General features: G+C 37.2%; 1 protein-coding gene across 6 annotated transcripts in view; it reads right to left on the reverse strand.

Moving 5' to 3' along the window:
* The window catches only part of csmd3a (CUB and Sushi multiple domains 3a), a 489,960-nt gene that overhangs the window by 317,707 nt on the left and 147,133 nt on the right, over nucleotides 1–25,120 (reverse strand). For all 6 annotated transcript variants that reach the window (XM_055211335.2, XM_055211334.2, XM_055211332.2 and 3 more), the window contains 6 exons: nucleotides 23,470–23,796; nucleotides 22,103–22,297; nucleotides 18,000–18,138; nucleotides 10,101–10,288; nucleotides 9,147–9,335; nucleotides 1,610–1,726 (listed from right to left, as the gene is read on the reverse strand). In XM_055211335.2, the coding sequence (XP_055067310.2) occupies nucleotides 1,610–1,726; nucleotides 9,147–9,335; nucleotides 10,101–10,288; nucleotides 18,000–18,138; nucleotides 22,103–22,297; nucleotides 23,470–23,796 (1,155 nt within the window). The remainder of the gene's footprint in view (nucleotides 1–1,609; nucleotides 1,727–9,146; nucleotides 9,336–10,100; nucleotides 10,289–17,999; nucleotides 18,139–22,102; nucleotides 22,298–23,469; nucleotides 23,797–25,120) is intronic.

Consider the following 25,120-nt stretch of genomic DNA (forward strand, 5'->3'; position numbering starts at 1 on the left):
AAAGATTGGAATCATAATTGAATGAATGGCTAAAATTAGACATTGATGCTCATTATCTCAGAATTTGATATTAAAACTGCAGTATGGTTATTATTACAGACTGGGTCACAAATAAAAAAAAAAAAACTTTGTATTGTGCTGCTTTTTCTCACATATTTAGACATTTGTATCTATTTATAATTAAATTATTTTTAGAAAAGGGCTGGATGAATGAATACAGTGTGGATACCTGTCTATTATAGACAGATATATAAACAATATCCACTTCAAGTATACAGACAAATTAGTATTGAAATATTTGCCTGCAAACTTAATTTTTAGCAAGTGTTACAACTAACCTCCTGCCTGTTACAATTAACCCCACCTATTGGGAAGTTGTAACGTTTGCACTTCTGTCACGTTTGGTGTAATTGTCCAAGAATTGTAAGCAATAAAAACAAATTTCAAATGTTCATTTGTAGCAGAGATGTGTGTGTTGCTTGTGTAAAAATATAATTCATCAAACTCAAATATTTTTTGAATGATTGAGCAAAAACCAAAAAGCGCTAGGTTGTGCCCCACTCTCCCCTACTACATTTACGATTTATACAGGATAAAAATATTAAAATACGCTGTGAGGATATTTAAAAATGTCAGATAAACATGTCTATGAATTAAACACTGACTATTTGCATTAAAAACACTGCAGTCCAATAAAATTTAAAGTCATGGGTGCTTGACATGGCACATAAATATCACTATTTATAAATGTTTTTTTTTATATGGTTTTCTTTCTCAGTTTTCCATTTTTGTTCGCTAATGCTAATTGTAATTGCTACCTATTGCTAATCAAAGGTAAGTGGTGTTCAAGAGAGTACGATTATAATTCTGGTGAACATTTTAATGCACACAGTTTCTATAAAGATGGTGTGACAAATCACGAAACGCTTCATTTCATGCCTTTCACATCTTTAAAGGTGAAGTGCGTTACTGGTAAACCATTCGCAAGTTGTAATGGGAATTTTCTAAAGTGATTTCTTATTCTAATTTTATTTTATTCTGTCTTATATTAATGCATTAGAAAGTAGTTACTGTATAACAACAATAGTCTGGGGCAATAGAGAGAGTTGCATACACATCTGCTTTCGAAGGATGCATGTTTGGGTTAACTAGTCCTATAAAAAGCCCAGCAAGGGCAGAGAGAGTGACTTTTGCTATACATTGATTTGATTGCTTTGTATGTGGAAGTCCTTGCAAGTAAAACATTAAATTGTTCTTCTTTAAGCATTTATGCTGTCTCGTCTCAATCTATCAGGTAATTGCTGAAATTCCACCACAAAGTCAAGTCCCCAAAAAGTAAACACTGTAACTCAAGCCCACCTGCCAAACACAGCAAAACTGGCCTGAATTTGAGGTATTTGTTTGTCAAAGCATTACTCTACAGTTTGAACATTTAAAGAGTCACATACATGCATACATCATGTGACAGATAGGTTAATAAACATTTAAGATAAAGACTGATCCGAATACAGTACAATCTGCAGCTTGTACAGCTCTCATATCAAGAGGACAGGCATCATGTTTTATTGACAGCACATAACGATTAATGTGCGGTATCTCAGTTACGTACCTTTGCCGTGACTGACCTCCACAGTCCAGGTACAGTTTAATGAGTTGGGATAGAGCTCTGGAAAGCCGGGAGAGAGGATGATTCCCTCTGGACCTTGCACATCACCTCCACACAGAGCTGCAGGAAGACATCCAGTGAATCTTAAAAGCCTCAGAAACTACATACGTGCACAGATGCAACCATTCTTATATTATATTTAGTGCTCTGTATTTTGTCATTAAAACAGATCTCAGCTCAGGTGCTTGACCGGGACACAAACTAACCTTCACCAGAAGGGAAAATACCACTGAAAGTTTAATGAGAGTAATTATGAGACTCCAAATATTTTACACCTGCCAAGTTTAACATTTCAACCAAAGGAAATAAGATAACTGAATTTTTTTTTCAATTAGAGTTGACCTTTTCTGAGTAAAACTCTGCAATGCAAAGCTTGTCAGAACGTTGCTACAAGGAGGCTGTACTGTACAGTTAATGTTACTGTAAGAGGTAGCTTAAAAAGAGTCAACCCCAAAGTTTTTACAATATTTAATTTTCTAAGCCACTTTTTAGTTTTATTGTAGCCAAAGCAAACATCAAAAGTCTATTCACTTTAGTAACAGCCCACTAGAGGTCTGCACGGGACTTTCTTTCATCCTGCTTCCGCGAGGTTTTATTCTGCACCCACCCGCACCTGCTTAAAATTCACTTTGTGCTCACCCGCTGGTTTTCTTCCCAACACGACGGATCCCACAAAATTTTGATCTCGTTTCCTGAATCGTTTCCTTCCCCAGATAGCAATGAGTCGGCGGACCACCGGCGGTGCTCTGGCGGCAGTAAGCGTCATAAGGGCGTAATCGCAAACAGGTCTGACGGCGGACCGCCGCAGCAGCCGCTTTTGCATAAATTAAGCAGTCGGTCCGCCGGCTGCATGCTGGCGGCATCTCGCAACAAATCAGAGTGACGTATTCGCCGGCAAAAGTTTCATCCCCGCCAGCGGGACGCACCTATAGCCGACAGCTTGGGGCTGGCGGCATAAAGAAGCTATGCGGATATTTTTGCTATCTGGGTCATTGAAAATATACGTACGGTATACTGTCCATGGCCAGAAAGGTAATAAAAACATCATCAAAGTAGTCCATGTGACATCAGTGGGTCAGTTAGAATGTGTTGAAGCATCGAAAATACACATTGGTCCAAAAATAACAAAAATTATGACTTTATTCAGCATCTAAAGTCACATGACGTACTATGCGGCTGACGTGTTATCTGGTGCACCCCAGCTGATTTTTTTTTGTGTGTGCACCCGGGCTTTGTTTACAGTCTGAGGGAGACCCACACTGTAAGTTTGAAAAAAACTACTTTGCAAACATGTTTGAGGATAACATGTCATCCGTGTCACTGCAGTCACGTGGCTTTAGTCTGGCGCATACGCTTCACAACAGACGTGGAAGGGAAGACAATTCTGAATAAAGTCGTCATTTTTGTTATTTTTGGACCAAAATGTATTTTCGATGCTTCGACAGATTCTAACTGACCCACTGATGTCACATGGACTACTTTGATGATGTTTTTATTAGCTTTCTGGACATGGACAGTATAGTTTAACAAGCTCTTGGACTAAATATAAAACATCTCAAACTGTGTTACGAAGATGAACGGAGGTCTTACGAGTTTGGAACGACATGAGAGTGAGTCATTAATGACATTATTTATATTTTTGGGTGAACTATCCCTTTAAATTATTAGCAAAATATGAATAAAGAGAAAACGTTGGCTTATAGTTACTATAGTGCGCAGTGAAATTAACTATGAACCAAACTATTTATCCAACATCTATTTAACAAAAGAATGTTTCGACGACCATTTTAGCATCTCTCCTTCAAAAACCGAACACAATGGCTAAATGCGCTCTCTTTAAAAGGGGCACTCGTTGCAACACCGGGATGCAAAGACTTGCCAGGTTTACAGGGCAGAATTTTTTTAAACACATTTATGGTTGATGCAAAATGTGACAGAAAAAAATTTATTAAATAGGACTTATTACTTAAAAATCCAAGCAATATATGACATAAACAAAACCCAGATACTTTCCCTACTGACAAATTATGTAATTTTCGACAAACTGTTTCAAACATCCGTGCAAAAAATAACTTTACTGAAGACGGTTTCAATACCGATCAGCTCATCACAATGGTTGTACAGGTGGTCAGTAAGAACGGATGAACTGCAGATATGCTGTTTTGTCAAAGGATGTTTACTCTGAAATTTAATCCTGCACCACAAGAATCCTTTTCGGGAATCCAGACCTCCACACCACACTCCTAAACAAACTGCACGATGTGAGGCATCAATGCACAAATGTTTTAGGATGAATTTGTCTGTCTTTTATCAGATTGTTGTGATTTGTGCTGGTCACTTACTGTATGGACAATAGATAAAATTGAACTACCATCAAAAACTTGAGAGAATTGGGTGGGCCGAGGAGCCGCTGATGCAAAATTTGAGTGAACAAATGCAATTTCATTCCAAACTGCTGATAAAACTTGAGAGCCCTATGTATTACTAATGCAATCTAAAATATGTGCTATCAGAGAAAAGATATGAAATGTATACTTTGTATAGTTTAGGGCATTGGTAGACCCTCTCATTTCTTTTCCTCGGGGCACACACATCAATTGTAGAGCAACTCAATGTGTCCGCAGAAACATTATCACAGTGTTTCCTACAAACCACTAAATGAAATAAGCTTGTAGCATTATCTCACCAGGGTTTAAGATATTGATTAAGGAGAAATATAGATCTTGAGTAATGGTCAAACCACAGAAAAAAAACATTTAAGACCAACAGCGACCCTCTAATGAGAAACACTAGTCACAATCGCAGACAACATCGTGAACCTGCACAGCAGGTAATTTTAAAATGCTCCTATTTTCATGTGCTCTGATAGTGCTTAGTGCCCTTTAGCTGGAAAAATACAAGTAAAAATTTTAATAGTGCCCTTTAGATTCATCTACAAAAAACTGTGGTGACCAGTTCATTAACCCAGAGAGATCCAATTCACATACCTTTAATCAAGTACTGTATATGCTTGAGTATGCAATAAGACTGAATTGAAGATAAACTACTTTATCATCATGATGCAGACCGCTTTATCCCATAGGGTCTGTTTGCATGTAAGCACATCCAGCTGTATTTAGCTCCAGAAAATTCAGTTTTATTTTTAGGTTCGTACTTTTTAAAACTGCTGTGGTAGCTTTGCATTTGTTTTCCTACAGTAGAAAAAGCTCAAACAGAACAAGCACAAACTATATTGCACAGCAAGGACTTATGGGTAATATTATTAGCTCAAAAAGCATGCACACAATCCACTGTAAACAACACATATTTTATGCATACTATTTCAAACATACACACAACCTAAAATCGTGATATATACAGTGGGGTTATCTGTAGATTCTCTTGCAAAACCTAGCAAGCTATCTTACATTAACATTTATGCATTAGGTCAATGGTCTTCACTATTTTTTTTTTATTGAGAGCCACACCGATAGGTCAGAGTCAATAGGAGGGCCACCTTTAATGCAAAGTATCAAAAGTTACATATGGAATAATTGACGACAAGTCAATGAAATATAAGAAAATAATGCACACCCAAAGGTGGTGATGCGGCACGACGCAAAGTGGAGAGATTAAATAGCATGTCTGCTTTTCAATCTGTCAATCTGTTGCAATGCAATAAATAAAATGGCAAATCATTCTTTATCATTTACCAGTCAAATAATGATTTCCCTTACTGACAAAAACAGAATTTTAATACTAAGCATTCTTAAAATTTGCATATACAGTGCCCCCCAAACCACTAGGGGGCGACCTTTCTTTTAATGCGGCGTTGCACAGAACGATTTGCGAGTGACATTACTGTGCCACGAGAGCAAGCATAACAAGCAGTCTGATCTCACGGTACTTTGATATCATATCGCAATTGCTTCATTTGTCGTTGGAGTGTTAAAAGTTGTCCGTGCATAAAGAAGACCCATAAAGTCGAAAAATTAAAGTCGTAAACCCAAAAATATATACTTTATAAAAATGAAGGCTCATGCACACCTTTCTTAAACACCTCATTCGAAACACCCCCACATATTTACGGCACAGTGTTGGAAGATTTGCACCGCGCAAATCTATATGCGAAAAAAAGATTGTATTCACGTTGTAGTATTGTTGCCGCCGTCATGTTTTGGTAAGGGGCGTAACTAGGGGTGTAACAATATGCTTTCTATGCTATGCTTCTCAATTAATTATGGTAAAATGCCGCTACACCCAAAAGCCAGATGGCGCTCTCGTGCAGAAAGTCAATGTGCGCCACAGAAGAAATACCATTATCAGGCAGCTCCAGGAAATGTATAAGTATGTTTATGTCGCTGTTCTTCAAACATTTACAGGTATTTTTTTATGATAATAAAATATATGTATTATGATTATGTTTGACGAGTGTTGCTTTTTCAAATGCATGTTATAAACGAATCAAACTGTGATTTTAGATTGATAAGGACTTTCTAATGATCAAATAGCTGTAGTAGTACATGAAAGAGTTGTGCAAAATATTGGCTTTGCGATTCAGAATCGATAACGGAAACGTTTTATAACGTGAATCGTGAAATATCGTTACAACCCTATGAGTAACATTTCCATCATACGCCTGAGCCATTTGGCCAACTACAATGATTTATAACCAATCAGAGCTCACTGCGCTTTTCAGAACGATGAGCTTTGTAAAATTTGACACAATTCAGAAAGGCGGGGCATAGACAAGCAATAATAATGTACAGTATGTGGAAAATAATGTATGTTTTTACCTTAAAGGCGGGATCTCTGAAAGCCAATGTTGATATTTGAAATCACCTAAACATACATGCCCCTACCCCAATAGAATCAGCAGTAAGGGGCGTGTCTACTAACAAACATCATTGCCTGGGTTGAGTATGTGTGGGGCGGGTTCATCAAATGAATAGACCCGCCCCACACATACGCAACCCACGCAATGATGTTGGTTAGTAGACACGCCCCTTACTGCTGATTGGCTACAAGTGTGTTTTGATAGTTGGCCTGACTTTTCCAAAGTGTTTTTCAAAAATCATTCACCCCACATTTAAACCACGTAAACACATTGCATCACACCAACTACACAAAATATGTTTTTAGTAACGTCATATGACCCTTTTAAGTGAACTGGCATTCAGCTATTGTTATTGCTTCCTAAGCTAAAGACTAAACTAACGCCTGCAGTTCAGAATTGAAAGAAAGCATGGAGAGTTTCACCACAACTTCACCTTTAATGATAATGAATGTCAACGGTGTTCCCCATGAGATGATAAAAGTGTCTACAGCCTGAGGCTCAACATCTGCCCGAGTCTCAAAGTCTGTTTGACAGTCGTTTCCTTCCAGCACTGTGACGAACCCCAAAATATTCCCTTCATATTCAGCTCATACATACTGAGAGAGTCATTCAAATCCAATAAGCCAAATGAGCCAGACATGCGATCATCACTATTGTGCAACATTCTGTTCAAATGAACCCATTTAGTTTAATACACACTTCTGGTGTTGAGCAAGATTCAAGCCTTGGACAGGAAGGTTATTTCAGACAATATGCCGTTTTCCAGTGAAAATATTCATATATTCATCCGTAAAACAAGATCTATTTAACCTTGAGAAGCAAAATCGTGTAAGATAAGACTTGTTTTTAATTAATCTTCTGAATTGTTCTTTCTAATTGTAGGCATACATCTAACAATTTATCTTTAATAATTGTCCTTCTCAATTAAAGATGACATCCCAACTTTACTAATTTTAACTTTACTTTTTACAAAATTCAATCAATGAAGATTTTTTTTCCTTAAAGGTGCAGTGTGTAATTTTTAAAAGGATCTCTTGACAGAAATGCAAAATAATATACAAAACTATATTTTCAGGGGTGTATAAAGACCTTTTTATAATGAACCGTTATGTTTTTATTAGCTAAGAATGAGATGTTTTTATCTACATACCCCTTACGTGGAAGTCGCCATTTTGTTCCACCATGTTTCTACAGAAGCCCTTAACGGACAAACTTTTTTTACTAAGTTGTCTACGACAATGACATGTTTCTGGTGGCGGCTATCGTAGCTTCTCTATGCGTTTCAAAAGCGAAGGGTACGCAGTGGACTGAGCCATTGGTTGCAAATCGCAACCTCACCACTAGATGCCGCTAAAATGTACACACTGCACCTTTAAAGCTGCACTCTGAAGGTTTTTGGATTTTTGGAAAAAAATGATTTATTGAACAAATAGTCTCCTTTCTTCACAATAGTAAGCTTATAGACGGTTTCATCGAACCGCTGTCGTGGTTACGCATCTGAATCAAAGTTAACTTCTGGTCTGTATTTATTTTTCAGTCTGGCTAATGGCTAAACTGATCTCCGAAACAAATACGTTGTCGAAAATAAAATGTTTTGGTTTGCCAAAGACAAGGCGAGACGATGATCATAGATCACAACTGTGTGGAGAGGTTTGGCAGCCAGGCAAGAATTCAAGGACCTGTAGCTTACATTGTATACATTAAGTTTATACAGTAACGCTAGCTCAGTGTAATAGTTGATACGGGTTTGATATGTTATATGAATGAAGGTAATTTACTTGTCATTTATTTCCCTTATTAGAATGAACTACTGTAAAAGGATGCTGGTGTTATTTTGAGTATATGTGGACGTCTACCAGAAATTGCATTTAGTCAAGTCATTTGTTTATGTTGTTGCTGCTGAAACAGTCTATAACAATGATGAATAAGTTAAGCTGTCCGGTCAGATTTCATGGGAAATGCCACACTGCAAAAAAATGATTTTCAAGAAAAAAAATTTCTTAGTATTTTTCTGCCAATGGGCAAAAAAATCTTGAAATTTTTTCTTAAACACTAAATTCAAGAAAGATTCAAGAAAAATTTGCTTACCCAATTTTTTGCTTGTTTTATGCACAAAATCACTTAAATTTGAAAATTTTGGTCTAGAAACTACACTTATTTTCTTGCGTCGGTTTGGGTCGCATCTTAATTTAAGAATTTTTAGATATTTTTACTGAAAACAAGACAAAAATACTAAGATTTTTTTTCTCTTGAAAATCATTTTTGCAGTGTACGTATTTCTGTAGGAGGGACTTCATAGAATAAGGAAGACATCAGCCCGTTTTTAGGACAGTAAAAACAGCACTATAGAGATAAGTACACTGAGTTTTTTTACACGTGAAACATGAACACGTGTTATATTGCGACACATTAAAAACACAGAAAGAACAGGACCTTTAAAGGTGCTTTATGGTACAATTTAGCCAAAAATGGTTCTTCTATGACATCATAAAGCACCTTTATTTGCAGTATAGTGTGTATGTACGTAAAGTATCCTGCAATTGTAAATTTCAAACAGAGATGGCGATAGAGAGCACGCGTTACGGATTGCGGCTATACTGAGAACTAATTGATTGAACAGAGTTTGTGTGTAATGTATGATAGACAGGTCTAACAGAAGCTCACCGTCACATGTGGGCAGCGGGCGACTCCACCAGTGATTTTCCTCACACACCAGCTGCTCTTCATGGCTCAGTCTATAGCCAGGCTCACAGCCAAACCACACCACCGAGCCAATGGACAGATCCTTACCGTAGCGAACTCCATTCACCGGCACGCCGGGATCCAAGCATGAATGTGTGTCCAGAGTAACACCTGAAAACAACATCACACATCAATGCAATCTCTGAATGCAGCCAAAGTTTTAGCACAATGAATACAAAAAGCTGAAACAAAAACACAAATTTGCTGTGTAACATGACTATTTTAGTTTAAGTTTAATATTGTTGTTTTTTTAACTGTGCAACATTTATCTTTGTGAATATAAAACATCAGCTGGTTGAGCTTAAACCAGCTGGACCAGGCTAAAAGCTTGGCTAAGCTAGTTGGATGGTCTAAGATGGAAAAAGCTGGTTTAAGAGAGTCCTCCCAGTCTGGCAAAGCTGGTCTTCCAGCTTGGTCAAACTGGTGGGTAAGCTGGTTTTAGCTGGTCTCCCAGCCTGACCAGCTAAACCACCCAGCTAAAACCAGGCTGGGAGACCAATTAAGACTAGCCAACCGGCTAAGACTGGTTTTAGCTGGTCTTTTCAGTAGCGTTCATCATTGTACTTAAATTTAATTTATCGAATTTTCCGTTCCTAATGTTTCTTCTTTTCCTAATGTTACAGATTTATTCCACATGCAACATTGTAAACAGCTTTGCTGCAAAAGGTTTTGCAATATGGATGCAGTATTTGTCAATACAGAACACAGAAAGTAGGAGAAATATAAATAGAAAGAGCATGATTAAAAAAATACAGCGAGAAGGTTCCAAAGAGAAATCCTCAAGCTGTTTGCTTGTGTGGAGAGACTGATACGATTCAGTTTGAAATATCATGTCGCAGGGAAAAGGCACACGGGGTAAAAAAACGGCCGACTCACTTTCATAAAAGAGCTTAAAGCCGCTGTTGGAGCGACTGTTATCAGTGGTGAAGAGAAGATACAGGAAGTTTCCGCTGCTGAACAGGAACTGAGGGACCTGGGTGCCGTTTAGAGAGGCGATTAGGGGCGAGAGGAGATTAGGCCCATCATGAACCTCCAAAAAGTCATAATTGAGTTCTGTCTGAAACCTGCAGGAAAAAGAAATGGAGATAATACAGTACGAACTGAGATGTGAAATGCATTTCCATCCACACATATAAATACAAACACAGTTCATTACACACCACTGCAGACTGAATGAGAAGTCACAGATGTGGACAGCAGCAATGTTTATCGATGGGTTTTTGCTGTGAACTGATTCACCCTGAAGTTAAAATACGGCACATGGTTGCTTTGCGTTCTTGTAAGAGCTTAACAGCCACTGGTTATTGTCTGCCAAGGTGATTTAGCCCTGGACACAAAGGCCACCGTTTTAAAGAGTTTTGTATCAAGCCTGTAATTGTGAAGATTACAGCCAGGACTTAACCCTGCGTCCGTAATCATATATTGTGACAGTACATACTCAAGTCTCAAGTCAAAATTTATTTATAAAGCACAATCAAAAACAACTACAGTTGACCAATGTGCTGTACAATGATATATCAGACAACAAACAACATCACAAGTCATAGGCCTTAGTAAAAAAATGTTATTAACTTTGATCTGAAGATATGAAATGTTGGTGAAGTTCTAATATGGATCAATAACGTGTTCCAAAGTTTAGGTGCGACTATGGCGAAAGCTCGATAACCCCTAGATTTTAATTTAGACTTTGGAACAGTTAACAGACTCTGGTTGGCACACCTAAGAGTTCTTCCTGGACGATATTTCCACAACAGATCGGAGAGATAAAGGGGAGCAAGGCCATTTCAAGATTTAAAAATGAGCAAAAATCTATTTTAAAACATGCTGGAAGCCAATGTACAGACATTAGCACAAAACAATATATATTTTTGCATTTACAAACACCGGTTAAAAGACGCGCAGCCGCATTTTGGATCATTTGTAATCTAGATATTAAAGAACTATTTATTCCTAAATATAGAGAATTACAGTAATCAATTATAAAAGAAATAAAAGCTTGAATTGCAATTTCCAAGTACTTAAAAGAAAGGAAGATCTTTACCTTATTTTACAACTCAATTTATTTCCCCATCAAATTTAAGTGCACTATCGGAAAAAACACCAAAGATTTAAACACCTGATTTAACTGAAGAGGATAAAACACCAAAATTTCCAAAATAAATATTTGGGACTTCAGGAGAGCCGAACACAATGATCTCTGTTTTACTCTTATTTAGATTTTAAAAAATTCAAGGACATTCAGGCTTTGACATCAGAAAGACAGGCACTGAAGGAGTCTACAGAATTTTTATGCTTCAGAGGCAAATAAAGTTGACTATCATCCGCATAAGCCATGCTTTTCAAACTAAAGGAAGGATATATAAAGAAAACAATAAAGGGGCCAAAATAGAGCCTTGGGGGACCCCACATGTCACAGGAACCACCCCAGAATAATAACGTCCAATACTGACTGAAAAGATTCTATTTATGTATTTATTTGGTATACTGAATTTCATTGCACCCCCTTATGTACATATAGGACAAGCTGAGCACCCCAACTAGTGGTGTAGTCGAATCCAACTAGAGTCCAAGTCAAGACCAAGATCAGAGATTGAATGCCGAGTCCAAATCAAGAACAAGTCAGCTTTATTTGGACTAGGCCTTGAATACCAGTGTTTTTGTGACCTTGTGGGGACATTTTGATGTCCCCATGAGGAAACAAGCTTATAAATCAAACAAAATGATGTTTCCTGAAAATGTGAAGTATGAGAAAGTTTTTAGTGATGGTTGGGGTTAGGGAATGGGGTAGGTAAGGGGAATAGAATATACAGTTTTTACAGTATAAAATGCATTACGTCTATGGAATGTCCCCACAAAACACGGAAACCAGAGTGTGTGTGTGTGTGTGTGTGTGTGTAGTGTTAAGGAGCACTGTAACCATATGATTTCTAAAAACTCTCCATGTTTGTTGACCTTCAGTATAACATACTATCAACAATTTCCTCATGTGTTGTTTAACAAGTAGAATTGAAGAACAAGGAAGTTATTTCTTAGTACATATATCACCTACACTTGAAAGAGACATGCAATTTAAAGTTTACAGTATTTTTTATTTATTAACTTTTTGAATTTGGCAGCTCCTCAACTACCATGCCCTTATGGGATAAAAAAGTCTTCTGATGCATAATAAGAAATCTTCTTTGGAGCATTGGACCATCCGGTTATTTCCCACATGCTATTATTTGCATACTAAAACCTTTCAGACAAACTATTCATTAAACACTGATTTTCACCTACTATGAAGTATGCAAAAAGGTGATTTCAGATGCAGGGCTAGTGTTCACCTTTTTTATTCTATTTAGTATGCAAAAATTAGTATGTAAAATTATTATTGTCCTAAACCACAGTATGCAAATACAATATGAGAGCAATACACACATGGTTTACAGCTACCATCGAGATTTCTTAGTATGCATCGGACAAACACTTTTCTATCCCATGAGGCCATGGGATCTGAGGAGCTGACCGATTTAAAAAGTGACATTAAAAATACTGAAATATTGTATGCCTACCCATACAAAAAAAAAGTGTTTATTTGGCCGAAACTATGTTGCTAAATACATTTTGTAAAAGGTAAAGCTTAATTAAATTTATTTTTGAATTTGAAAATATAACGTATTTGAAAATGTATTTCAGGTGGCACCAATTTCTAATTTAATAATGTCAAAAAATATATGTTTACTTTTATAAAATATCAAAGTTTGTATAAAATGTATAAACTATAAGTCGTCCCCTTGGAATTATAAGGTTCTATCTAACATTTTTGTCAAAATTGAGTTATTCACATATTCTTACTCTGTGACAACTTATTTACATTATGTTATGTTTTATTTTAAGTTTTGTACATTTTGGGACGTTTTATTAAAGAAATAAAAAGGTTCTATCTACAAAATCGAACTCTAACTTGGCTCTATAAGGTTCTATCTGCGTGAGCTAATCAGCACTTCGAATGCACAGAAGGGGACCAATCAGGATCAACTTTATGGGGTGGTTTCTCAGACAGAGATTAGTTTAAGCCAGAACTAGAACTTAGTTTCATTAGAAAATATTTAACAAACATGTCTTACTAAAAGTATTACTTATGTGCATTTTGAGGCTATAAGGGCACTGATGTATTTTAAGATATGTTTTCAGTTTACAGCTCTTACATTTATTTTATTCTAGGACTAGTTTAATCCCTGTCCGGGAAACTGTCCCTATATGTGGTGTTGCCGGCCTTGTCCTTGACGACAGGAAAAATCACAGACACACAATATCTGTGAGGATTATGGCACGCAACGCAAAGTTTTTAAGAAACCTTAAGATCGACAGCCCGAATTTTAGGCAAGTTCACCTTACTGTAAAATCCAGCTTAAGCTGGTGAGATAGTTTTAGCTGGTCTCCCAGCTTGGTTTTTGCCGGCATTGCTGCAAGCTAGTCTAGCTGTGTTTTGGTCACTTTTTAAGCTGGCCTAGCTGTGCTTTGGTCACTTTTTAAGGTGGTCTAGCTGTGTTTTGGTCACTTTTAAGCTGGTCTATCTGTGTTTTTTATCACTTTTTAAGCTGGTCTAGCTGTGTTTTTTATCACTTTTTAAGCTGGTCTAGCTGTGTTTTGGTCATTTTTTAAGCTGGTCTAGCTGTGTTTTGGTCACTTTTTAAGCTGGTCTAGCTGTGTTTTGGTCACTTTTTAAGCTGGTCTAGCTGGATTTTGGTCACTTTTAAGCTGGTCTAGCTGTGTTTTGGTCACTTTTTAAGCTGGTCTAGCTGTGTTTTGGTCACTTTTTAAGCTGGTCTAGCTGTGTTTTGGTCACTTTTTAAGCTGGTCTAGCTGTGTTTTGGTCAGTTTTTAAGTTGGTCTAGCTGGACCTATCTGGTCATGCTGGAAGACCAGCTGACCCACCAGCCTGACCAGCTTTGCCAGGCTGGTTGGTCCAGCTTATACCAGCCACTGCCACCCCAAACCAGCTAAAACCAGCTACCAGCTTATGCTGGTCTTTGCTGGATTTTTCAGTAGGGGCAGTCTTTTTTTTTGTTTTAGGTCTTGCTGAGGAGATTGTTTTGATAGACACCACACTAGCCAGCAGTGCTAGCTTCTAATATCTTCCTGATATTAAGAGGCACGCACTAAGATAAAACATACAGAAAAAACTAACTAACCTATCCTACCCAAAAAAGTGTGTTTACAGTAAGTTATGATCGTTATGTCAAAATGTAAACATGGGAAAGATTGTTGAAGCAGTTACCTCAGTATTAAAATGATTTCAGAATGATTGTAGCCTGTAGCTGCTCAATCCTACTGAAAAATCCAGCAAAGACCAGCATAAGCTGGTAGCTGGTTTTAGCTGGTTTAAGGTGGCAGTAGCTAAGTCCAGCTAGACCAGCTTAAAAAGTGACAAAAACACAGCTAGACCAGCTTACTAAACCAGCAATACCTGCTAAAATCAAGCTGGGAGACCTGCTAAAACCAAGTTTTGAGACCAGCTCAAACCTGCTCACCAGCTTATGCTGGTTTTAGCTGGATTTTTCAGTAGGGAATGGTATAACATGCGTAAACAAAATTGTCTATTTTGTAATGAGCCCGACATATATAGGACGATGGTAGAGAAACTGAGGCAGAAGAGGGAAGAAGCAATGTTGTAAAAGAGCAATGTAATATCAGACTTTTAGAGATAAAATTGCTAAAAATAAAAATATTAAATGTCATAGAAAGGATTAAAATGTTACTTTCTAACACATGTTGAAAAATTGTTACAACATTAATTTTATATTTAATGTTTAAATAATGTTTTGGCAGATAGAACCTTATAATTCTTAGCGAAAAGTGTTATTTTAGAATTAGAAGGTTCTATCTGCATTTGACCCCTTCCAAAAATCCACATTTAGAAATTTGAGAGGATTTTGATATTGTATATTTAGAATGCATTTAGGGTCCCTGTTATTTTCATGTTTGAAAGAAACTTCTCCCCCATGTAAGTTTTCCTTTATGTAATGCAAAAACTTTGAAGCTCAATATCTCAAAACTGCTCAGAACGCAGATAGAACCTTATAATTCCAAGGGGACGAAGTATGTATAAAATATAAAATTATTATATCTTTTCAAACCTGTTACATTTACAGGTTTGTAACATACAGCGTTTTTCTACCAATGCATGAATATAAATGCTTTAAAATATATTTATTTTTAAAATATATTTCAAAATATATAAAAAAGGCCAAAAAATATATTGCTGAAAAAAATTTTTTGTAAACACATTTCAAATTATATGTGAAAAGATATATGTTTGCCGTATGAGTAGCCTGCGACTCTTTTCAAATGTATAGTAAGAAGTGATGTATGTGCCAAAAGTGAAATGTATTGCTTGTGGTTAAACTGTACTTATGTAACAACACCTGAGTTAATTATTTTCACGATTGTTGTTACTAGTGATGCACCGAAATGAAAATTCTTGGCCGAAACCGAAAACCGAAAAAAGCAAACCAAGGCCGAAAAACCGAAACCGAAACACCGAAAGAAATTATTATGCCAATTATTAGGACAAATGCATTTATGGCTATCACTGTGTACTAACTTTACTAGGGGTGTGTGACGGATCAAAAAACTCACAGTTCGGATCACATTACAGTTTTTGAGGCACAGATCAGATTATTTTTCCGATCAGCAAAAAGCGGGTGGGAAAAATCTAATAAACAATAAAGAAATTTATAAAAAAGAACAAAGTTGTACATTTAATAAGGTCTGAAATTAGCATTAAAGAAATCAAATTAAATGAATCATAACACTGTCTTTATTGTATAAATTAAATATATTATTATTTTTTGAGCTATTGGTCTCTTTGTCATGGGTTGTTTGATTAACATTAATGACACAGACTTAAGTAGGTTAATCTGACTGTAATCTATACATACACTTAAGACATAAACAATTTTTTTTTTTAGAAAAAGAATACGGTGGGGAGAATTTTGTTTAATGTGCCCTGTCAATAACAGCGAGATTTTATGTTTGCTTGTTTGTTTTTTTTTAAACGCGTCTCTCTAGTATGTGCACTACCGAGGGCACTTAAACGCGCGCGCACAAACAGAGAAGGAGGGTGAATCTCAAACAGCGCAACAGTCGCTCCACATAAAAACATTACGTTGTGTTTCATTGCTTTATTCGCCAAATGTATGCTAATGGATTACAGTATGAGACACATTAACGCGACTCTCTCTAAAGTTTACACATCAAGACATGCTTAATCTTTGCAGACGCGTGCAAACAGCTCGACCGTGAGTGAAACCTGCTTGAGCACGGAGGGGAGGTGTGGGTGACGACTGATCACCGTGAGTGAAACCCAAGCGCTAGCGCACAGATGGGAGGGGCGCGGTTGACATTCATTTTCGGTTGACATTTTCGGCTGGATTTTTTATTTCGGCCCGAAACCGATAATGCCATTTTCGGCCGAAATTTTCGGCCACTGAAATTTCGGTGCACCCCTAGTTGTTACATTAGTCACATGACATTGCAAACATGGCGTTTGCAGTGTTTCGAATGCATACTGGACCCACACATACTATATAGTATGTACTGTTTAAACAGTCAACAAGAAATACTGTAGGTACTTCATTGAATTCATGATACACAATGCCAGACAGTCACAACAAGCAACTACATAATGACAGAATATGAAAGAAAAAAAATATTTCAATACATAATGTCAAGGAATGGCTGCTAAGCCTTACTTGCAAAGATCCAAAATCCTAGCGGGTCCGGTCAAATGCTCTTTTGTGTTATATCTCCAGGCATTCGCTCCCAGGAGTCTTGGTATCAGACTCAATCTCTGATGCCATTTCAATGCCTGACTCGAGGGAAGCATTGCTATGCTAATGAAATAAAGTCAACCATTTGTAACTATAGTTTAATTCCATTCCTCTTTCACAGGAGGCTCAACGGGCGCTACGCGACGGACCAGATTTATACAGCTAGCGGGGCACACATGTATCGGGCCAAGCCGATGAAACGCTAGGTAATCCTTTATAAAGACAGTAATGGCGACCGTCTCCCGCGTGCACAATGTCTACGCGCTGTGACAAACATTACTCTGAAACAATATCATTCTTCATACGTTTCTACACGTGAACTTTCTTGCGATCAGCAAGGGCTTACCATTCAATTACATTTGACATTATACTTTATTAACTTGGATTTCACGGCATACTGTTACCGAATACTCTATAAAAACCTACACAACCCAAAGGATTAGATGACAAAACATACAGAAGTGGAGCTACCGTATGAATAATGTTGCTGCGTCGGCTTATTTCTACCTTGGAAAAAACAAGATTCTTCAGAAGTAAAACTGATGCCAGTGATTGCACATTTCTTATATTTGTGAACTTTGAAAAGCTCAAGTAATTCATTTTAATGGCACATTTTTATGACACCCACTAATCTTTTTCCAAATATTTAATTAATGCATCAATGATGCTGTTTAATTCACATTGATTATGTTGACTTTTTGTCACATTGCGGGCATGAATATCAGTTAAGTTTGCAGATCACAGAGCCTACAGCTGTCACAAAGACACCAAGATGTGACATTTCCTGTCAGCCATTGCATAAAAATATGTTTAAATAAATAAAACCCAGCTGCCTTCCTATTTTTTTATAGCGTAACTGTGATATGTGCTGAAAGATTAGTCCTCCTGCAGGGCTGATGTCCCCAGATATGAATCCAAATAAAGGCGTAGTGTGTTCTGTACTCTCAGCTATCCAACAGACCTGTCAAAGCTTATCTTGATGGAACGTCCCACCTCGGCCTCGATGACCCACTCGCAGCTCAGGGAGTCTTTGTAGTAACCGGGCCACCCCGGGGACAAGATGACTCCCACCGGCGCTGTGAAATGACCTCCGCAGGGCGCTGTGGGAAACAGACACCAGTCCATCATCAAACGTATATGTGAGGAGAATCAGGAAGCTTTCCAAAACAAAGGCTCATGGTTTTTTCATAGCACCATAAAAAGTTTATGGGATCAGCAAAAGATCCAGTTTACAGCAAGCAATAGCTGTCATTTCACCTTCTAGGTTACCTATAGACCTGAGATAGTCCAGCTATAAGTAACCCACTTCTAGCTAAAATAAGCTTGAAATTGAATGTATTTTTTGCCTAAATAAATTGTGAGATGTCTTATATTCCATCATGCAAGCAAAGTCAACATTTACCAAGTTTACATGTACACCAATAATGCTATTTTTCCATAACTTAATGGCCTCTTCACTCCGGCTTATATGCAGTTTTTATTTTCAGATGATTGGCTATTGATTGTGTTTATTATTCACTCATAACCCAGTGCAGAGCACAAATGATGAACTCACATATATTGTCCACTATTTAAATTTATTTACATTAAATGACAAACACGTTCTTATGGACGTATTTCGTTATTCGATGCCATGATGAAGACGGAAATATTGGCCCTGTCCCAAATGGTGCACTTCATGTGGACTTTTGGTCTCGTGGCCTTAAATTGCGCGTGCTCGCTTAGTCTACGAGTCCGTAGGGTGTTCCCATCTGTCATTTTTACGCTTCGAAATGTGCTCATCAGCACCCCCTTTGCACCCTTAATGCAACTGCACTCGCTCACTTTATCAACACAAAAGTCCTTGTGAAAGAGCAGTCAGACCAATCAGAAGACGCAAGGGAGAAGTTCACACTGATGGGCATCTTTTCTTCCAATTTCCAGCGTGACGCTTGAGTCTGTCCCAAAATATGCCTTAGGTGCTCCCTCGTGAACTCTTGTCAAGGGTCCCTAAGGTGTGCACTACATGATGTCATGAAAGTGTGGACTCTTGAGGAAGTCCATACCTAAGGAGTGTGCCATTTGGGACAGTGCATGTAACGATTTTATACGTTGCTGCCGCGTTATTTGAGTTGTTTCGGGATCAAGGCTGACAGCTAACAGCGAGTCGTGTTGACAGAGTTCAGAAAAAACTTTCCTAATGTCAAGTTTAAAACAAATTCTCGCTTAAGGTGCATGACAAAAACACATGTGCACTTCAGTTAGTGCGGTTTAGATGCGATTAAAGTGTTTACATGGCCGCATACTGCGATTAAAAAGGGTGTATGCTGCCTATTTCAATATGATTATACTTGCTGTGATTATGCGCTTAATTCGTTATTTTATCAAAGTATTGTGTTTACTTGAGGTAAAGTATAATCGCAATATTGCCAGAATCCCATTATAATCACATTATGAGGGTACATGTAAACGTGGTCTACGATTACAAGGTGTTTTTTGTTTTTTTATTTATTTAATAAATTTCATACATTTTTGGGCTATGGTTAGATGTCTATTTTTTATTTTTCACAGACAGACACAATTTTGCCTTGTATTTGCCTAGATGTATGGGCTGTGTTTGGACGAATATGAATCAGTCCCTCCAGAAAAACACGATTATGCGATCGCATGATTCAATGCATAGTCAGCCAAAGTCTGCATATTTATGTAGGGGCCGCATTTTTTAAATACGCCACACTTTCGCAGCATAAATTGCAGATTTCGGGGCTTGCATGATTTCATAATCACTTCACACATCCGCAGCCATGTCCCCTGTTGTCATGGGAATGTTAGGAAGTGACGTAATTACGCAACATGAACATCAATGAAAAGCTGCAAAAGCTGCAACAGTTTTTGCAAGTTGCCGCAATTTGAGCAAATTCCCGCAATGTTTATCGCATAAAATTGCATTTATTAAGAAAACAAGTTCAATGATTTTTGCCCGCAACAATCACAAAAAAACTCCAGAGTTTTTCTGGAAGGACTGATTAATGCAAAAGTGCTTGCTGGATTCTTATGAAGAGCTATTTTCACTGCATAACGTTTTTGAATGGTCTCATTATTTCTTTGGTGATTCTTTGGGGAACTTGACGTACAACAGGCATAATCTGCGTTTCCATTACCCTTCAAATTGAAGAAATTTAAATGGAAACACAGCAATTTTGCATAAACTCAAAAAAAAAGTGTATATGTTCAAGTGAATTGTGGTTTTTTTAGGCAATTCGAACAAGGAATATATCGGAAAATTGCAATGGAAACATTTACAGGTCACCTGACATGCGCAAAAGTCACAAGATCATTCTTTAAATATGCCACGGTATGTTTGATTGGAGGACAAGACAGAAAAGGATGTGTTCGACTTCATGTGGCATCACAAGAGCCATCAATCGCATGACAGCACAACCCAGCGAGAGCGATTCGGGAGTCGACTGCTCTGTATGCTTTAAAGTCGCTCTCGCGGTATTTTGATGTCATACGCATGTCAGCCTGCCCACGGCCGTATAAAGTCAAACACACCCATCACTATGATTTTTGGAATGACTTATTGTGAGAACAAAATTACACATTTATTTTTGACCCATAATGGGTAAATATTGGACCGAACACATGCTGGGTTAAAAAATGACCCAATGTTGGGTTGATGTTATGCAACCATGGGGTATAACAACCCAGCAGTTGGGTTAAAACAACCCAGCATTGGGTCAATTTTAAGCGAGCGGTGTGTTCTGTCCAATATTTAGCCATTATGGGTCAAAAATAACCCAGACATTTTTACAGTGTATGTTTTAGTTTCATAACATCGGTTAATGGAAACGGCATCATTTCACAATAGTTTTTTGCGCAAATCTTTATTGGAAACGCAGTGAGTAAAGCAAACTAACCATAAAAACAGACAATACTAACAGAGTAAATGTGGGAAAGTCTGACGAATTATGGGTGTAGCACTCTGAGCTTGTCGTATCCTAAAAGCGCTTGTGTTGTACTTTATTTTGAACGAGGTCATTACAGTCTGATTTTATTATTTCTACATAGATTTATGTATACAATAAATTAGGGATGCACAATATATCGGCTGGCATATTGTTATCGGCCGATAACTGCTTCTTTTTAATATTATCGGTTATCGGTTTTATAGCAAAATTAGGCAGATAAATGAAAGCCGATAAATGATGGATTATTTTGGTTTGTTGAACCACTTCACTTGCTCATTGCTGGCCATGTGGAGTTTTGATTGGTGCTTTCTGTGACATAGCACGAAGATGACACGTGTTGCGGGCTTAAGAAGAGTATGCTAGTCTAGCGCAAAGACAAGATGTCCACGGTCTGGGAGTTTTTCATTGTGAAAATAATATGAATATTTATCGGCATATATATATATATATATATATATATATATATATATATATATATATATATATATATATATATATATCGGTTATCGGCCCCCAAATATAAAGACTTATCAGTTATCGGTATCTGCCAAAATTTCCATATCGGTGCATCCAAATTATGCAAATCATGACAGATTATCACAAAAAGACAAACCAGACCAGTCTCGACAACAAACCCGCCATGTGCATTGCTCAGTTGTTTCTGGTTTCATATGTAAATCGGGTATTGACGTGTTAGAAATTTTAAATGCATGACAGCAAAAATTATTTATTTAATGCTCAGAGAGAGAGAGGGTGAGAAATGATCACAATGAAACTAAATTACCAGATATTTAGTATAAAACCTTCACTAATATTATAAGTGGACCTGAGTTATATGACCTATTTAAAAAGGTTCTGTAAAAACCATTTGGGTTCTTATTGAAAACTTGATTTTAAGGAGTGAAAGAGCAATAAAGAAACCATTTCAACATTCAAACCAATTCTTCTGAATTCCAATTACAGGTCAGACGTCCTTTAGAAATGACTGTTGGTACAGTTTTAACATGAGGAGGAAGCAAACCACTTTACGGCCAGGTTCAAAGGATCCTAATTGAATTTAAAAAACGTTCTGAAAAATCTGAAGCCCAACAGTTCAGAATTCCCGACAATGTACCTTCACATTTGGGGATCAGTCCGCTCCACATCACCTTTCCTGCCTCCAACTCACACACAATTGTGTCCGAGCCCTGCGTCTTTATGAAGCCCTCCTCGCACGCGACCGATATGGAGCTTCCCAGCTGGAAATTATTACCAAAGCGTTTGGCATTCATGGGCACTCCGGGATCGGGGCATTCGTTGTGTCCAAACGCTGCATAAATGACATCAAAGAAGAGCACTTGTGACGTGATTTACTTAATAAAATGAAAAGAAAACAGCAGACACGTAGAGGGATACCTAGCTGTAAAAATCAAAGGATTGTGGGTAATCATCCAAAGTGTTTCGCATGTCACACGGGCATTTGCGGATTGTTTTGGCTGAGCTGATGGTTTGATGTTCGGCGAACAGGATTAAGCTTTTTGATGCTGGTGGATAAATGGCTTACGATTTAAATCTAGTAAATATGTCTTTCCATTTGTCTTACTCACAGACTGTTAGGAATCAGACAACGCTGTATGTGCCAACAAAAAACTTCATTCCTGTTCGCATAGCATCATATTAAGTTTTACTGATAAGTAACAATTAAAAAGTAGTGCTGGGCAAAGATTAATCGCGATAAATCGCATACAATATAAAAGTGATTTTTTGCATAATATATGGGCGTGTGCTGTGTCTAATTATTATGTATAAATATATACACACACATTTATGTATGTATTTAAGAAACATTTACATGTTTATATATATTTATTTATATTTTTATATAATCTATATTAAATATAAATTAAAAAATGATATATAAATAAAAAAATTTAAATGAATATATGAATGTGTGTGTGGTTAAATATACATAATAATTAGACACAGTACACGCACATATATTATGCAAAAATCACTTTTATTTTGTATGCGATTAATCGCGATGAATCTTTGCCCAGCACTATTAAAAAGTTTTAAAATGCACCTTATAAAAAATACAAGCTTAAATACGGTATAAATAAATAAAAATATTCAGAACCAAAGTATGCACTACATGCTGCCACAAGGAAAAACATTTTAAAGAGTTTTAAGTTCCCTTTATTTATTTTAAAAACATTTTCATCTAAAGGACATTAAAAAGTTGAGGTAACAGTGAAGGAAAACCAAAGAAAACTTTTTTAAAAAGCATCCCAGGTTGCAAACACATTAAGTTAGTAATCTAGGCAAAAGTTTGCTACCTTAAATAATCCATAATGTAGGATAGTTTTGTTTAATATTATAACATTATATATTATTTACATGGTCACTACATACATTTTTGATGACTTTACTCTCATTCCAAGTAATAAGGAAAGAGTAGGTGTGCTTAAATGCAATTGGTATTCAAAACAGGGAGATACTTACTGCTGTACGTGATGTTGAAACCCCGACCGGACATGGAGTGATCCGCCTGAAACTCCAGCTGAAAAATGTTGGAGTTGCTGGTGAGATGGGATGGCACTTCCGCACCGGAAAAGCGTCCCAGCACCGAGGCATCCCCGAGCTCCCCGTCCCTCACCGTCAAGAAGTCGTAAGGAGGCTCCAGATCGAAATCATTGAAGGCCAGATGAATGCGGCTGCCCGGTTCAGCGACTATCAACCACACGCAATTCAGGTTGTTGCCGTAACCTTCGGGATAGTCCGGAGACAGAACCGTACCCATTGCAGCCGTGAAGTTGGACATGCAGGGAACTGAGAGATAGAAGATGCTGTGTCAGTCCAATCTATCTAATAAGTCTAATTAACATTAAAATCTTCAAAGATGAATCCTTACTTTAATATTAAGAAACACATTCCTGGTCTACGTCTATTGGTGCGTTTTATTCCAAATAAAAATGTTGTCTTTACAATTCTTTATTTAAATAAAAGTACTGTAATATTTTTTCAGACCCAAAGACATTTATACCCCTTCCATAAAACCACCCGACTCCATTCTGGTAAAAAGCCCACTTTTTGAATTTTTATGATCCAATCAATTGCTGATGGATAAAATATCTCCATTTATTTTTCATGACTATCCTGTTTTACACAGAAACACGCTAGATTATGGCGAAAAAAATGTTTATTTAAAGGGCATCAGCTCTGCCAATATTCCTCACCGCATCCAGACGCTGGCAAAATGCTAAATGTTGGCATACAGCAGACAGAAAGGAAATCTTTTGAAATCTGCACCTGTTTTCTTCAAATATAACTGTATTGTTATCAAACTAGTAATGGTATTAAACTGTATGGTACACCAAACTTTTCTATGGTACGCCGATGCTGTTGCTCCCTGAGAATGACTCTCTTATTATCTGGCAATACGCAGCTGTATTCTCGAGGCTGTTAGCCATATTTAACAGCACAGCAGTCATTTTGTTTACGTGTCGAAATAAAGCACGTTTTTAATTAGTCCGACCTCATTTCAAGACACATGTCTTATCTCCTCTAAAGGACACAAAGGTTCATCAGCACTTATCTTCATAATGAGCTCTCACGCTAGCAGGTAGAAGAATTTTGCTATTAATATTTCCTGATGAAAAAACTTGAATATAACGTTTACGACACCTGTGATCTACGACCTTCGACTTAATTTGTGCTTGGGTTTGAGTGAAAACATCTGAACAAATATGTTGCGTAATGTTGCATAAATGGTTTACAAGCAGAATAGACTAGGGGTGTAAATCTGACAGTTTATTACGATTCGGTAGTGCTGGGCGATAATTCGATAACTATAATTTTACCTATATATTTTTTCACCGATAAAACAATAACGACAATTCGATAAGTGATCAATAATGTTTACGCACTGTGCGTAATGTTGTGCAAGCACTTCCGGATGCGGCACACACTCTTGGTTTACAATCACAGTGTCAATTACGTTAGACTTGAAGGAGTGGAGTAAGATAAGGCAAGTTATTCATTTATTAGTAGAGCCCCATGATTTTCGCGATGCGGATAACACGGGCGGAATCACGAAATCCAAATGCGTGGAAACATTTTCCATTTTCTAGATTATTTTTTTGGCCATATCGCC

Source organism: Misgurnus anguillicaudatus, chromosome 10 (genome assembly GCF_027580225.2).
Source record: "Misgurnus anguillicaudatus chromosome 10, ASM2758022v2, whole genome shotgun sequence".
Lineage (NCBI taxonomy): Eukaryota > Metazoa > Chordata > Actinopteri > Cypriniformes > Cobitidae > Misgurnus > Misgurnus anguillicaudatus.